Genomic DNA, 17,298 nt, shown 5'->3' with positions numbered 1-17,298 from the left:
ACGTCAGCATAGGCGCACCATCATCTACCAAAACTCCCAAGAGACCTATCACCATCTGCATCTCCGGGCTGCTAGAACTCCATCCAGCATGCCACTACCCCTGTGTTAATCTATTAGCTGTAGGTTATCAACAACCTTGGGACTATTAGCAGTCCCCATGACTATCAATAGTCCTAGAGTTTTCAGAAACTTCGAAAATACTCATAACAACCTTCAGCTACTAATTCTTGGCTATTCTAGTAGGTAGCCTATTATGAAATAGGTAATATTGGGAGAGAATTCTCATGATGCCTCATCATAAAACGAATGAGAGTCCGATAGGAAGACTCATAACAACGAGTTGCCAAAATACCACCATGCCTTTCCCATAAAGTCAACACTCTGTCTCAGTCTAACTCAACATGCCAGTCGTTTAAACACCAGCGAGAACACTATATTGCTTTAATCATCCATCACTGCCACATGTTTAACTAATCAACACACATGCCTCCACTACACAACCACTGATCACATTCAGAAATGTGAAACCCACGATAGCTCAGAGCATGTCGTGACACCATCCAACCATTGGGATGAGAATCTCATGGATCCTCCCCATTTTGCCATCCTCCTACCACAACATGAAGACTACCGACCCACCCCCAACGGGCTAAGGACATACTGTCATCATCTCACTGACCGGTAGGAACTCTGTCAACATCCCACTCTGCACTCACCTGGCTACAGGAGCCATACCATCCTGGAACACACACACATCCACAATCCAACTGTCAATGATACATCATGAGACAAAACATCACTGCACACAATCACGGAAAAAATAGCCCGCCAAGCTCTTGCATCAACTTGTAAACCTGACATGACATAATCCCTAGGAGAGAACACCATGCTCCTCAAACCAACTGTGTTTCTCCTTAATCGTGACCTTACCTAGAAGGTGACGTACCTGCAAATCGAACGAAATAATGAACCTCTGCCGCTATCAGACACATTCTTCTAACAATCACAACAAGACCCCAGACCCTGATGAAGCCGAACAGATCCCACTAATGCAGAAGTAGCAAATAAACTTCCAATATTAAAGGAGAACTACACAATTATCCAAAAATGCAGCCAAAAAATTCTGGTTGAAACAATCTGAATACCAACCCAGCTAACACGACCCTCCAAAACCGTACTTTACGTAACCATGATGATACCTAAAAACTATACATCGTTGCTCCGATATCCGATCTTCCAAAATTATAAAGACAAGTACCATATCAAACCATAAGAAACAAAAATTTCACAACAAAGGAATCGAGAGGACACCTTCACAGGGACCAAGATACATACTTTACTAAATTTGACTGAGGGTTGACTCAGCGGTTTCACCCTTAGATGATACTATTGGATTAGGTGTCTAAGCCAATAAATAAATTGGTATATACTTGAATTATTAACAAAGTCCTTTTGGGTTACCCTTAAACCTAGTAATTGAATATGATGACTCTGTGAGAAAGAGAGAGAGAGAGAGAGAGAGAGAGAGAGAGAGACTGATTTATTATATGATTAATAAATAGCAATAAATGATTTGTTAATATATTATGAGAATAATATATTAATTAGAAATGGTATTATTTAATTAAGAATTAATCATAATTTAATTAGAACTAATTTTAGGATTAATTGGATTAATTACAAGGGCATAAGCTGTAATTGTTCAATAGTTGAACAAGGTGTTCCAAAACCTTCCACCCTTGGACAGTTTTATAAGGGGTTTAGGAGCTTCTGGAATGTGCCTTGAAGATAATTAGGAAAACAGATAATTAACTGATTTGAGATATTATTATTTTAATCAAGTAGGAGTTATCTAGGTTTTTCTTATCAACTATAAATATAGCCTTCCTCCCTATAGTTTTTGTCCAATCATTATTACTAAGAGAGTAGCCACAATTTCCCCTCTCTTCTTCTCTTCAAGTTTCCTAGTTACTAGGGTTTAGGTGTGAACCATCAGAGACACGAGATTTCTGGTGCTAGCTTCCAAGAGTTTGAAGAAGGATTTGATTAGTTATTTACTACAATAACCAAAAGGTATGTAATCTCCTTTATGAATTTCAATTTCACTAGGGTTATAGGGTTCTTCTTGTTCAATAGAATGTTACTTCAGTAGTGTTATAACTAGATATGTAACATCCCAAAATTTTAGAGTAAAATTTTCATTTGTAAAATATTAATACAAATAACATGCTGATCTCAGAATTATTAAATGTTAAAACTAATATTTAAACGGCAGAGTAAAAACCAAGAAAAATCAAATGTGGAATGAACTTTGGGGGATGTTGTGCATCAACACCGGGCCCTTCCCTTTCGATGTGGAAGTACCAAAAACCATAACATGAAACTGTAAGCACAAAACTTAGTGAGTTACCCAAAATAGAACATACAATACACATATACATATAACAACACATGGTTGTGTTGGATCCATATCAACCCCATATGAAAGTAAGTAGCTGTGTCAGGTCTGTATCAAACCCTGGGTCTGTATCAACCCATATGACAACAAGTAGTTGTGTTAGGTCCGCATCAACCCCTGAGTCCATAATGACTCTGAGCCCTGATTGGCTCTCTCTCTCTCTATATATATATATATATATATATATATATATATATATATATATATATATATGTATATATATATATATATATATATATATATATCATATCAGTCATAGTCGATTAATCATATATATCCAATACATACAAATCAGTGGGCCGACATCAATTCCTTCGACCCACTAGTATGGTAAGATCGAAGACTCACCTCGATCCGAAGACAAACCAATATCTCCCTTAAGCTGCCGAAACGAGAAACTCCCACACTAATCATAAATAAACAAACCTTAATCATTAAATAATCATAATCCATAACCAAAAGTCCTTTTCCATAATTACAGCTCCTTAGGTAAAAGACCATTTTACCCCTCCAAGTCTAGACCCAACCAAGCATGGTCCAAACCCTAAAATGGCCCAAAAGTGACTTAATTCCTCCTCTCGGAGTACGCCTTGCGTATCATGCATCAATAGAAAAAATAGGACCAAGGCTCCGTACGGACACGTAAAGAAAGGTACACCCAACATAGTCAGCCAATTTCCATTTTTAGGTCTTATTCCTTTAAGACCAAATGTCCAAATCCTCGGGTTCAAGCCTAATTGTAACATATCATAAATCACAACAATTTTAAACTTTTCAAAACAACCCAAAATCATGAAATGTTTACAAAATTATTGTTTCCAAAGTATTTATCAGTATCAGAGTATCCCAAAATCATAAATCCATAAACCAGGAGGATGTGTACTATCACGCCTTCGCCTTCCCGCGATCATTAGAAGTACTTGAAGCAATAAACTAAAACTGTAAGCCAAAGTGTAGTGAGTTCCCCCAAAGTACCACCACATAAACACAACAAGTGCAACATGCATATATGAGCCTTCAGCCTAACTGGACCGCCTCGCAGGGCCTACAGCCTATCTGGACCGCTCCCGAGCCTTCAGCATGACTGGACCACCTTGCATGGCTTACAACCTATTTGTAACGCTTGTCGATCCTTCGATCAGCCTGATTGGACCACCTCGTAAGGCCTACAGCTTATTCAGACCGCCCCAAGTATCTTGGCCTTCAGCACGAAGCACGACCACCTCAAGCCAACCAACCATAACATGTCGACATATACATAATAGATAAACATATAACCACTCAACAGACAACAGGCAGATCTACATATCACTACCGCATGCTAACCTCCTATATATTAGGATACCATTCTAACAAATCTCTACAACATGGCAACATACTATCATATAACATGATATCAAATCCAATGGGCCTGCCTTGGTGCATTCAGCCCATAAGTACAGTGAGGAAGACTCACCTCACAGTCTGACGAAAAGCTAAACGGTAAGTTGCTCTAGAGATGGCTCTACAGGTCCCCTATCTAACAGATAGAGACCAAGACTCAACTGTTGCTCAAAATACGCAAAATATCCTTTCGTCAATCTTGGTCAAATTCAATGTCAAAGTCAACGAGTCAACATAGTCGAGTCAACTCAGACGAGTTGACTCAGGACTCGTACGCAAGGCATACTTCGAAGGTACACGGGGCATGCAAGCATCCGAGGCATCAGGGCCATATCTGCGTACACGCAGCTTACCCTCCGGTACGCCCAACGTACGCAACTGCCCTCTTCATAATCCATTCAGCCCTTATTTCTTTGACTTAATGCTTCTAACTACATATCCAAGGCCAAAATATCCTCAAGAGTCATAAACTTTCCAACTTTATGACTTTTCATGTCCATTAAGTGCTTAAAACACAAAATCTCAATATCTTAGGTGGTGTTTGTTTTTTGTCTGCAGATCTTCCTGGTCTCTTCTATCTGCGCGACACAGACCAGACGCATACATTAGCCTTCGCAGACTGTTTGTTTTTTTTTTAACTGCAGACCTAAAAATGTATGCGCACCCTCTTCTTGGTGCAGATGTGGACCAGAATCTTCTAACATCTTCTAGCCTAAAAAAACACATATATTTTTTTTTATAGTTTTTTTGAATTTATATTTATTCCAATTTTATTAATGATAAACAATTTGAAAAAAAAAGTTCGACGATACAAGCATTATATTTTTGACAAATTTATAAATAAAAGTTTATTACAATAATGGTCGTTGAAATTGTTTATATATATATATATATATATATATATATATATATATATATATATATATGTATATATATATATATATTCTTATATTTTTTGTGCCAAATTTTATAAAGCATCGTCATATTCTTAGAAAAAATATTTATGGCACGTTTTTAATTGATTTAATTGAAAAAATCGAAGTTTATTTCCATTCATTTATATATCAAATTCTTTGATTTTTAATTATAATGTTTAGACATAACTTTGCGACCAAAATTGTTGGTTTTTATCAAATATATACATCAATTTGTATCATTTTTATTTTCACTTTTTATACAATAATACATAAAAGTTGATTTAGATTTGTTAATTATTTATAACAAAATCATAAATATAATAAAAAAATCACTTTGTAGTTTAAAAAAATCAGTTTATTTTTATTTTAGTTTATTTTAGTAGTCTGCAGATGTTAAAAAAACAAACAGTCTTCTTTTTTCTGACTGCAGACGTTTGTTCACCTCTTCTGCTGCAGAGGTCTACAGATATGGTCTGAAGACTGCAAACATTTTACCCGAGAAAAAACAAACAACACCTTAATGCATTAAGACCCTCTATAGCATGCATGGAGCAAAACTGACCACCAAGACCACATTTTTATGACTTCAGACCCCTCCTAAGGTCTGAAAGGACAACTTATTGGGTCAAGAGCATGACATGCTCAAGAATCTCCATTTTGGGACCAAAAAGCGTCTTAAAGGAGAAAATGACTAGATCTACAAGATGAAGTGGTCAAGATGCAAACTTTATACTCCTGGAGGTTGCTAACAAGAAGGAAATCCCAGATCCAAGGTGCTTCTAAGCTCCAAGCTCTTATCGCCACCTTCTTCTTCTTCAAGAACTCATCCAAAGCACTCCAATGGACTCAAAAAGCACTCTTCTCATTTAGGGTTTGCTTGGGGTCGATTTTCACAACGGGAGGCTGATGAAGAAATAACACATGAAGCTATAATGGGGTTTAAATATGAGCCAAACCCTAAACATTAGGGTTTACATAATCCTTACGTCCTTCCCGCGTACGAGGTGTACACCCAGTGTACTAGGACGCACCCTAGTATGCCTAGCGTGCACAACATAAGCTTAACATACTGCACTTGGGTGAAATTACCATATTGCCACTATGGGCCATTTTGCAATCCTTTTTCAATCCCAAGGGCCAAGATGCAATATTATTCAAACATAGGGTCAAAATTAGAAGTACCTCATCATTGGTATGTTACACTAATAAACGTATAGAGTCATAAGGTTCTTGAATTTATGACCTAACATGACTTAATAGAGCCCAACACCAAACTTAAGCTTCCTAACATAACAAAATGACCAAGAACTCACTTAAAAGTGCTTAATCTATTAAGACTTTACATCCAAGGATCATATCTATTTCTAATAAGTGTCTTGATCAATAAATTCATCAACTTGATGTCTTTGCATGGCTCCAAGAAGCCCAAAACTTAAATCTAGGCTACTAGCTTCACTAAGAGGTCTACAACTCACTCATGGTTGGTCCACAACCATCAAAATGAAAACTTTATGAATAAGGGACCTCAAAAACAACCAACTCATGGGACCAAAAAGCACTAAAAACCCACTCACAATAAAGATCTAACAAATGAACCATCAAGTTTGAGACTTTTTACCTTCAAGATCCAGCAAGGAAAACCAAGCTAGGATTTACAAGCTCTAAGCAATCCAATTCTTCTCCAAAGATTTATCCCTTCTATAAAGTGCACCAAAACACCCAAAAAGGTCAATAAATCTCTCAAAGGGGCTAGGATTTTGAAATCACAGGTTGATGGGATATAAGCTGAATAAGGAGAGGGTTTTATTGAGTTAAGATGCTTAAATATGGCCTAAACCTTTTTTTTCAGTTTGAACCTGGCGGTCGTACACCCAACGTACCGGGTTAAGCACCCGCGATCACTCAAGCCCAATACGCCTAATGTACACTTTGTATGCCAACATACTAGATTAACCCATATTCCTCCTAACTTCCGAAGGCTATAACTTCTTCGTCCCGACTCAATTTTCAGCATTCTTTAGATGCTCAGAAAGGTAATTAGAAGCCCTACACACCTATAAACTCTCATTTTCCTTAAAACCATCCACACTTAAATCCTAAGTTCATGAAAGGTCCGAACCACTACCTTTACCATTATACCCCTGGTCTCCAAAGCGCAAACCTAACTCTTGGATTACATAACCTACCTTTCCCACATCCAAATGGGTCTAAACCTCTCTTCCCACAAAGCCCAAAGACTTATGATAATTCATCTTCGGGTCATGGCCCCAAATTTAGAAACGAATCAAAACAGGGCGTTACAACTCTCCCCACTTAAATTAGATTTCGTCCTCGAAATCACCCCTTGCTACCTTCTAAACACCTAGACAATCCGACCAAATCTTCTTGCATCTTTCCTTGGCTAAAAGCCGACTCATACACTCAACAATCTTCCAATGCTACAATCGAAATCCAATCTTAGGAAGACCCACACGTCCGGATGGAGAAGGAATCATCGCTCGGCTAATTCAATTAAGGAAGAATAACCATCATTTTCCTACCAGAACCTAAAAATCCAAAATCTTACTTGACCTCCAGATAGCCAGAACCATTCTTAAAACAGTCATCAAGACCTCACTCTGTAACTTTATCTGAAAGAAATCATTTCACACCTACATTATCTTGATGATACCCCTAGGAATCCACCCATGGTAATCTCACACACTACCATACCATGGACTCCACCTAAAAATGTAACTGCTACAAGCTACCTGAGCCTAAACAACACACAGATGCCATCCGTTGACCATAGAGTCAAACCACTCTAATGGTGGTTCAAAACTTCAGTCAAGCCACTTTCTACCGGTCTCACCTACTCGAGTGCCATACAGGCCCAACATCGCCTCAATTCCAACAATCCTCATTCTAAACAAGGAGTGTTCCATCAACAATATTTTCCATATCCACCCAGACATGCGTTGATCGTCCTTCATCCTAACAAGCACTCCTACAATGGCTTATCTTATCTTAGTGAATGCTACGACTACATCGTAGACTTACAACACTTCCCTGATAGCTATCATCCTTGTGTATGCTATGACTACCACGTAGTCTTATAGCACTCCTATATCAGTCATGAGCCGAACTCATGGTCTTGATCTCCTTCTAATATACCAACCCATAATCGAACACGTGTCCACACCACATCTACTGCATCCCAATCAAGTGTTTGGGTCATGCTTCGAACCCTAAGCCTTCATCAAAAAAGAATAGGAAAAGAGGCTCTAACACAACCCTTAACCTAGATCCAGACACATATCTGCCATGAATCACTATGAATGTGCCACCTTGTCGATAAAATTATCTGAATCCCCAACCTTGAGTAAGCTCTATCCAAATTACCACTTGAACTGGCTTCCTTTGGACTAGGATGTAGAACTCCTAGCTTGCTCGCACCAAAGGCCCATATAAAAGTTGACAACCTAAATTTATCTCAACTAGAAGTGTTGCACCCATGACTCTCGACATGCAAAAAAAGGCATAAGACGACCCTTAGCAATACTAATCAGGCAAACACAGAGAAAATTAACTGGAAAAAATATATAAAAAAAAATGCAAGACCCAAAAGCATAAATAGATAAGTGATATAGCATGAAGAAAAAAATGGAATATACCCGCAATAACATCTTATGAAACTCTGGCCTCCCCTGCCTGCAACTGCAATGCTTGGCTCCTCACTGCAAGAGCATCTTCCCTGCTCTTGTGGCCATCGGTAATCCTTAGAATAACTGGAGCAGGTGCCCTCACTACTCCACTCATCAGCCTCAGAAAGTCGACCTTCTTGTGGCCCAACTGATTGAAGTGAAAACACATCGGTACCGATCCTCGAAGGCAATCCCTAATGACATGACCCATCTACCCGCAACTGAAACACCCCCTTCATGTCTGCCGAAAGCTCCCTTCATGTGTCCTCCCACACTTGGCACAATGACACTGGACCTGATGGCCTCCTACTTTGGAATCCTGAGTCATGCGCCTCTTCGCCTAGCCCACTGCTATCAGAATCTGCTCTAACTTCCTCTTCCCGAGGTGCTTCAAATCAATCTCCCGCTCTCGGGCTCCAGCTATCAGGTCCTCTAAAGTCCGACAAGCTGAAAAGCTAACAAACTCCCCGATATCGTCTTGTAGCATGTGATGGTTCATTTTCTTCTTTATTTCCTCATTTGCAGCGTACTGTGGAACCAATAAGGCTCTCTCCCTGAATTTAGCGATGATCCCTGCCACATTCTCATTCGTCTAGAGAAGATCCTGAAACTCCCTCGCCAACTACTACACCAAGATAGCTAGTGCAAACTCTGCCCTAAACTGGGTCATAAACTCATCCCAAGTCATCGTCTCAATGGCCTCGCCTCCTAAAGCGGAATCCACCTCCTCCTACGAGCCACAAGCTATGTCTTTTAGAAGACATGATGAGAATCTAAGCTTCGACCCCTCGGGGCATAATCTCGTCCGGAAAGCATTCACCATGTCCGCTAACCAGCTCCTACTAGTAATGGGGTCCTTCTTCCCAAAGAAATTGGGAGCTCCATAAGCACAAAACTCGTGGAAGGGAAGAGTGCGAGCTCCCACAATAGCCAAAATCTCAGTGTGAAACATGCCCATACGCTCATCCAAATTCTCCATGATCCCCTCCTTAACTAAACTGAAGATCACAAGAGTCTGCGCCAAAATACCATGAGTGATCTCCAAAGAGATGAACTCCCACATCCGCTCATCAATCGGATCAACACCAGTACTTGAGCCCAAACCTCCTCTATGTGTGCTCATCACCATTCTGAAAAGCAATCATATAAACGATCAACACATACCCAAAAAATTCCTCTTGCTACATGCTTCCTAGTTTCTTCGTGAGTCTCCTCGATTCGAGTATGGATCCTGTTAGACCTGTCAATGGGGCGGGTTTTTACCCTGATTCGTTCCAAACCTATAAGAATTTTTCGGGTTTGGGCTTTATTTTTTGATTCGTTTACCCGTTTACAATCCGTACCCATTTACCCTTTTATTATATGGGTAGGGTATGGATCATTGTGAATTCGCTCCACTTATAACCCGCCTCATTTAATATAAAGGTGTGTATATATATATATATATATATATATATATATATATATATATATATATATATATATATATATATATATATATATATGACATCAATATGTAACTGGATGTCTAGGTAAAAACTAATTCCTATTGTATTCGATTTTTATTAGAAGATATATGTTACTTAATACTCAGAATCCAATACAATAGGAATTACTTTTTACCTAGACATCCAGTTGCATATTGATGTCATATATATATATATATATATATATATATATATATATATATATATATATATATATATATCAATCATATCAGTCATAGTCGCATAATCATATACATCCAACACATACAAATTAGTGAGCTTGAATTGGTGCCTTCGACCTACTAGTGTGGTAAGAAGACTCACCTTGATTCGAAGACAAACCAATCTCTCCCTCGAGCTGTTAAAACAAGAAACCCCCACACTAATTATAAATAAATAAACCCAAATCATCAAATAAATCATAACCCATAAAAAAATAGTAAAAATCGATATATCAGATTTGCTTTGGATGTAGTTGTTTTTAAGAGCTAAGTGAGATCTAACTATCAAAGTTCAATAAACCGGTTCCAATGGTTTTTATTGGTTCTATAACACATGTTCAACCCAAGTTTTGAAGAGACCGTCTGGTTTGATCCGGTCTAAAAATTTGCATAAACCTATGATAATTTAACCACTCATTTATTCAGGTTTTGGTTCAACTGACCGGTTCGAATTTGTTTTGAGAACATCTTTCTTATTGCCCATTCGATTTCATTTTCGTGTGGTACAAATAATGGAAAGTAGACACTTCCGGTAAATAAATAATGTATTATATTGAGATCTTTGTAAATCATTTAATGAAAATTGGGGTTTAGTTCAGTGATCACTTCCATGGGTTTTGTGTGTTTTTATTTATGATCGGCGTTTGTTATCATGCAGTTGTAATAGGTCATGTATAAAACTTTGAACATATTAACCATCGTTGAAACTTTAAAGCACGGTTTGTTATGTTTGACATATCAGAATATGTTGTATGCATTTGATGTGTACCGGAACTAGGACTGGCTAGCTGACCAGGACTAGGACTTATCCCAATAGAAAAAATGCAGTTTTTACTACAAGGATGACACCTAATATTGACAACATAAGTCATCGCTACAAATTGAGATATTCCATTTACATGTCGTCTGTATAGGGTTGACTAGAATTCTTTGACCTCAAAGTTACACCGACGACATGACGTCGCAATAGAAAAGACAAGAAACAAGAGTTTTGCACTTTTTTTTTGAAAATATATGTCGACAACTTATCGTCTGTGTTACACTTTAATTTGAATGTGTTGAATATTAGTAATCTTTGTTGAATGTTTGTTTATTATGAATATATGTTGCAAACTGTCTGGATTGTTAAAATACAGGAATGATAAAACATATATAATCTATAAAAACTAAAAGGAAATTGCCCAGAGGTTGTCCCGACAACATTTATCGCTATAGCTTATCCTGAAAAAAAAAATTCATTTTTGACTTATATCGACGACACATCGTCGCTATTGCTTATAGTGGAAAAAACATATTTGCCCTACCCTGACGAAATGTTGTCACTATAAGTCACCCATGTCCAGATGACATGTCTTCTGTACATGTGTCACCTATAGCAACGACATTTTGTCGGTATAGGTATTTAATACTCCATCCGTCCCACATTTATTGTTCACTTTTGACTTTTGAATTCTTTATTCTTTAACTTTGACCTTAAATATTTTTGTTTTTCATATATAATATTTGATGCAAAATATATAAATAGATTGTGTTTTAAATATTTTTTCATTGTTATAAGCTAGTTTTATCAAGTAATTTATAACATAAATAAAAATATTTAACGTGAAGACTAAAAACTTAAAAAGTAAAAAATAAACAATAAATATGGAACGAAGGTAGTATATCTTTTTTTTTCGAAAATCAGTCCCGACGGAGCCTTTGGAGACCACATGTCGTCGGTACAAGTGGCATCTATCTAGACGACTTTTTCTAGTTATAGCGACGAAGCAACACCAACAACTTTATACATGCAAAAAGGTGGAACAATCTTGCTACCAATCTCTCGTATATGGAAAAGACACAAATGCCCTTATTTTTTAAAACAACCGTAGAAAGGTTGCCAAATCTGTTCCAACCATTCTCGGACAAAAAGATGTAGTTTTTTGCCCATTGACATCTGGTTATAATCTGTGTTTATGTCTATGTCTACCCAACACGTCATAACATTTTATTTCATGTTGTTTCTTGTGTAACAGATATGTTGATGTATATATTCTCGAAAAACTTACATGAACGATGAATAAGAAATTTCCTTAAACATTTGATAAAATATTAAAAAGAAAACATAGCAGGAGCAAGAACAAGAGCAACCATGGTCAAGTAGGTTTCATATCTTGAAACATCATAGACCAAATAGAAGACATCTCATCGTCTTCACCACCTGAATTCATCATATTACACGGAATCCCAATCCTTGGACTGTTCCCCACATCCATCGGCCCGGAAACACTAAAAACCCTTTTCGGAGTCATACAACTCTCATCTAATCTTCCATCCAAGGGTCCAGATTTCATCATTTTCTTCCCTTTTTCTTCCTTAACCTCCCCAAATCCCATGTTCTTTCTTAAATTACTACTCGGCCACTGTGGTCGAAAAGGATTCATGGGCCTATTAACCGACCGTTTACTTGAAACAAATCTTCCAAGTTTCTTGGAGAGAAGCAATCTTGTCTTCACAATAGCAGACACAATCTTGGAGAAACCGTTCTTGCGACACCCTCCTATGTTGTTCCTTGCAAGATTTATTATTTCTAACCTGTGTTTGGCAACCAAGACTCCCATGCTTTGAAGAAACTCGTGGTTGAAATACAACGTGTCTCCTCTTTGAAGCTCATTATGCGTGAATGTTCTTCCATATTCATAAACTAAATACGGGTCTAGATTTGTTTTCGATAACCATGAGTACCAATCCATGGCTACCGTAAATTTGATGCAAAGAGGGTGTCACCTAAATATATAGATATTCCGATAAGAAGAAAAAGTAACTTCACCAGTTGTTTCAAGTCTACTGTTAAATCATCAGAAAGTGCAAATAGTGAGTGAAGAGAGTGTCACCTATATGTATAGGTACTCAGATGAGAAACAAAAATAACTTTACTAGTAGTTTCAAGTCTATTATTAAATTAGTAGAAAGCTCAAATAGTGGGTGAGATGGGGTGGTCCTGCATGCTTTCATTAGTATCTTAATGGAGTTTCTGAATGGTGGTTGAGAAGAGCATAAAAAGTTAGGGGATCACATTGTGTTGTAAAAAGTGTATCGTGTGATAGTGAGGTCTTTAGTTACACACACCCAAAAGTAAGTCATGTCATAGTTGTAGTTGTGAAAATTTCTAGTTACAAGAACTACAACGAACATCTAATTTAAATTTTCAGTAAAAATTGCTTAAAAAAGCAGTATAAATCGTTTTATCGTATGTATAAGCATACTTTACGAAGTGTATATCTTTTGGTGCAAAATTATAGATTAAACATGTAACTTACAAGGTTCTGTCAATATCATCACAAGACGTGCGACACCAACATTATTGGATCAAGGCATTTTCACTATGATGAAACACCTTAAGTCAGCTAGTTGGATGTTTTTGGGTCCTTGGAAAAGAAAGGTCAATAGAAATTAACGACATGATCTCTCTCTCTCTATAGAGACTAGAGTTATTTGATTTTAAAGACTTAACTTCCATTGAATTAAGTACGCCTATTAAGGGTACCAACTGGGTTCATTGATGCTCACATGGTCTCTTGAAGTCAAGAACATGCATATCTACTTTTTAAGATATTAAAGACCTAGTGGTATTATGGAAAAAATATATTAAAAAATATTGATGAAAAGGACAACAAACTTAACAAATGAAATGAACGAAAAAAAAAGTGTAAACTTATATATATAAGAGAAATTAAATATTTTTTTATATTTTCTTCCTATTTATCCTTATATCTATGTTAAATAGTGACAGGTGTATTAGAATATTAGTTTATAACCCGTAGGAACCACGATTATAAAATTAATCGAACTTTTATAGTAAAAACTCAAAATTATTAATAACTTATTTTAAATAAATTATTAATTTAAGAGATATTTTTTTATTAGTTATGTGAAATTATAATTATTGATTCAAATAAATATATAAAATTAATTTTTAATATAAAATAGATATTTTTTATTCGTGAATTAATGAAAACAATAATTTAAAATTTAAAATTTAAAATTTAAAATAGAATCACATTAATGAGAAGGTTTAATAAATTTAAAATGAAAAACTAATAGATTGACAAGTGGCAACACTAATATGGTGACACATGACAAAAAAGTTACTCTTTTATTAGTATAGATTATTAATTTTATTTAATGTGACACATGTCAACATTTAACTTTAATAGAAAATAAATAACATTAGTTGTAGGAGAATATTTGTGTATATAAACGAAGACTTTTTTTTGAATAGCTTAATTATATTAAAAAGCATATAGAAACCAACAAAGTTAAGAAAATTACAAGGAATTTAGAGCTAACATTAGGTTTCGTAACCAAGCAATCCCGTTAACTTTGAGTTTAGAGTTCCGAATGAACCAAAAATAAAATTGAGAAACTATTCTATAAAAAAATATAGATATTATACATAATAGGAATGTCAACGGAACTAAATGGGAGCGGAAATAGCTGCCCCTGCCCCTTGTCCCGCCCCCAGATCTCCCGTTTACATAGCCCCCGGTTCCCCCGGTTTATAGGCTTAAAATTCAATTATTTTTGCTAAAAACTTGTTTTGCTTTAGGCTAAAAAACACTATTTTTAATAACTTTAAAAGCTTAAAACCTAATATTTTAGAAACTAAAAAATTAAAAATCCAACGTTACAAAACGACAATTTCAACAATCTTAGAAATATAAAATACGACAAATCTAACATTACAAATATAAAATACGTATATGTCCAAAAATATATGATCAATTCGCTACATCTTCAACATCCATTAATTGGAAACGAAAAAATGAAACCTACATTAAACCTAAAATTATAAAATCTATTTTGTATATGTATTTTATATTAAATATATATTTTTTACATAAATTTACAACCGGGGCCCCTGTGGGAGTACGGGGCGGAAATACTGACTCCCGACCCCGGTCCTGAAAATAAACGGGGTTTAATTCTGCCCCCGCCCCCGCTCTCACTCCCGTTTCCGGTTTTTTTTTTAAATTTAGTCTCGTACGGTATCGGAGTCCCGCGGGGGTTTTTGACTTCCCTAGTACTTAATGAGTATAAATAATTTGTTTTCTTAGCATATCCACTAAGATGTTCTTTCGGAATTAAGAAAAAAACGCTTATAGGTAGTTTACATATCAAATAGTGTCTCCATTAAAGTCGTTCACAACACCAAATTTTAGACTTTTGAGTCTGGGGTTTGAGACTAACATGGTGTTTATATTTTGATGGACAGTCTAGAACATTAATAATAATAATAATAATAATAATAATATGCTAACGAACAAACCAATGGATTCCCAATTTCAAAGATGTAGAAATCGAGCATTTGACTTTTCAATGTCTAAAACAATATATTTTTATGGTACCTTGAAAGATGGTTGATCAATTAGGTGTCGCACGCGTCGTTTTGTGTACGTTTTGTCTTCTTCGTGGTAATGTCAATTTTGTACAATTCATTGTGTTGTTATTAAATGGTAGGGGTCGGTCCCGACGTGGTCTTGTTTTAGGCAAACAATGCTCTTTTAGGTATTTATTTATGACAAATGGCACAAAAGACACTAACTTTTCACCTATTTTCAATTTTGACACCATGTTTGATTGGTTATAATAAAGTCACTGTATTTTTAATTTGTTGCACTTATGACTAATTAACCAGATGGCCTCAGGTCAGAGGGTTTCTTAGTTGGTGACTAGGCAAAATGTTTATGTGTCTTCCACTTGTAATCCATGTTGGTTTTTCAATTGTCTATAAGTGAACCTTAACATGAATATTGCCTCACAGTCGTCTTCTTCTTCTTACCCGCTTGAATGAGTTCCCAAATGGACAAATGGTTCATCGTCCCAAAGTGTTGTAAGCAAAGAAAGGACGGTTCCGTTCAGGCAGTGTTACTATAGACTAGGAGCTCCGTTCCAGGTCGCATGGAGTGACAAAAATTCGGGCATAAGGTATTTTGGGTGCGGATACTTTCCTCATGAGGATGAATATTGTGGTTACTTTGAATGGTATGATGATGAAACTACTTCCTGATACAAGCAAATTCTAGAGGAGAGATAAATTAGAAAAAGAAAACTAGCGTTGATCCTACTGTTTATGGTGATAATGGAAACCCCAGTCTATTTGTTGAATATGAGTACTCTAATCTGTTGTTTCTTGTTAGTTTTATAATTGGGTTGCTTGTTGCTTCATTATCATTTTAGGGATTATGTTATGTTTGTTTTTGAAGGGTTAAGTACGCAAAAGAGTGGTTAGTTGTTCTTGTTGACGGGGTAAGTATGTAAGGTGTAAGGATGAAGATTGTGGTTACTATTGTCTATATGAAGTAATATAGAATTGTGTATATGGAGTAATGTGGTATGTAAAAGGTCTAATGTTGACCAATTTTCAAATATAAGACAAGTGTATATTATATGGGTATATTTGGTTGGATTGTGTGGTTTCTAAGGTACAAAATTATACAAATAGTACCAAATGTGCAGGATTTTGATTTAGCAACTAATGACCAATTGATATACTTATGGCCATAATGACCAAAGGGACCAATTGTTAGCTGTTAAATACATATTGCCAAATTGTAACCAATTGTATCATTTATGTCCAAGATAAGTGGAAATGAATTCAAATGGACAATAACATACCAAATGTACATTATATGTACTTAAACGTGATTGGACAAAGTATGATGTTATTATATGTACATAAACATCATTCAACAAAGTTTATTGTTGTAATATGTACCTAAACTTATGTCTTAGATAAGTGGAAATGAGTTCAAATGGAACATAACATACCATATGTACATTATATGTACTTAAACACGATTCAACAAAGTATAATGCTATAATATGTACTTGAACATTATTCAATAAAGTTTGTTGTTGTAATACTTACCTAAACTTATGTCCAAGATAACTAGAAATGAGTTTAAATGTAGCATAACATACCAAATGTACATTATATATACTTAAACATGATTTGACAAAGTATGATGCTATTATATGTACATAAACATGATTCAAAAGAGTATGATGCTATTATATGTATTTAAACATGATCAAATATGTTTGTATAAAATAAATAAACATGACCAAATATATCCAAATTAAAGCATTTTTTCATATATAACCAAC

General features: G+C 35.9%; 1 protein-coding gene across 1 annotated transcript; it reads right to left on the bottom strand.

Annotated features, from left to right (window-relative positions):
• Positions 1-12,284: 12,284 nt before the first annotated feature.
• Positions 12,285-12,881, bottom strand: LOC145064057 (uncharacterized). Its single transcript, XM_079011580.1, has one exon. It carries the CDS (start codon positions 12,879-12,881, stop codon positions 12,285-12,287), a length of 597 nt encoding a protein of 198 aa, XP_078867706.1.
• Positions 12,882-17,298: the final 4,417 nt, after the last annotated feature.

The sequence above is a fragment of the Lactuca serriola genome, chromosome 7 (assembly GCF_051521515.1).
Source record: "Lactuca serriola cultivar US96UC23 chromosome 7, Lser_US96UC23_V15, whole genome shotgun sequence".
Lineage (NCBI taxonomy): Eukaryota > Viridiplantae > Streptophyta > Magnoliopsida > Asterales > Asteraceae > Lactuca > Lactuca serriola.
This window is presented reverse-complemented; position numbering and strand designations above follow the sequence as displayed.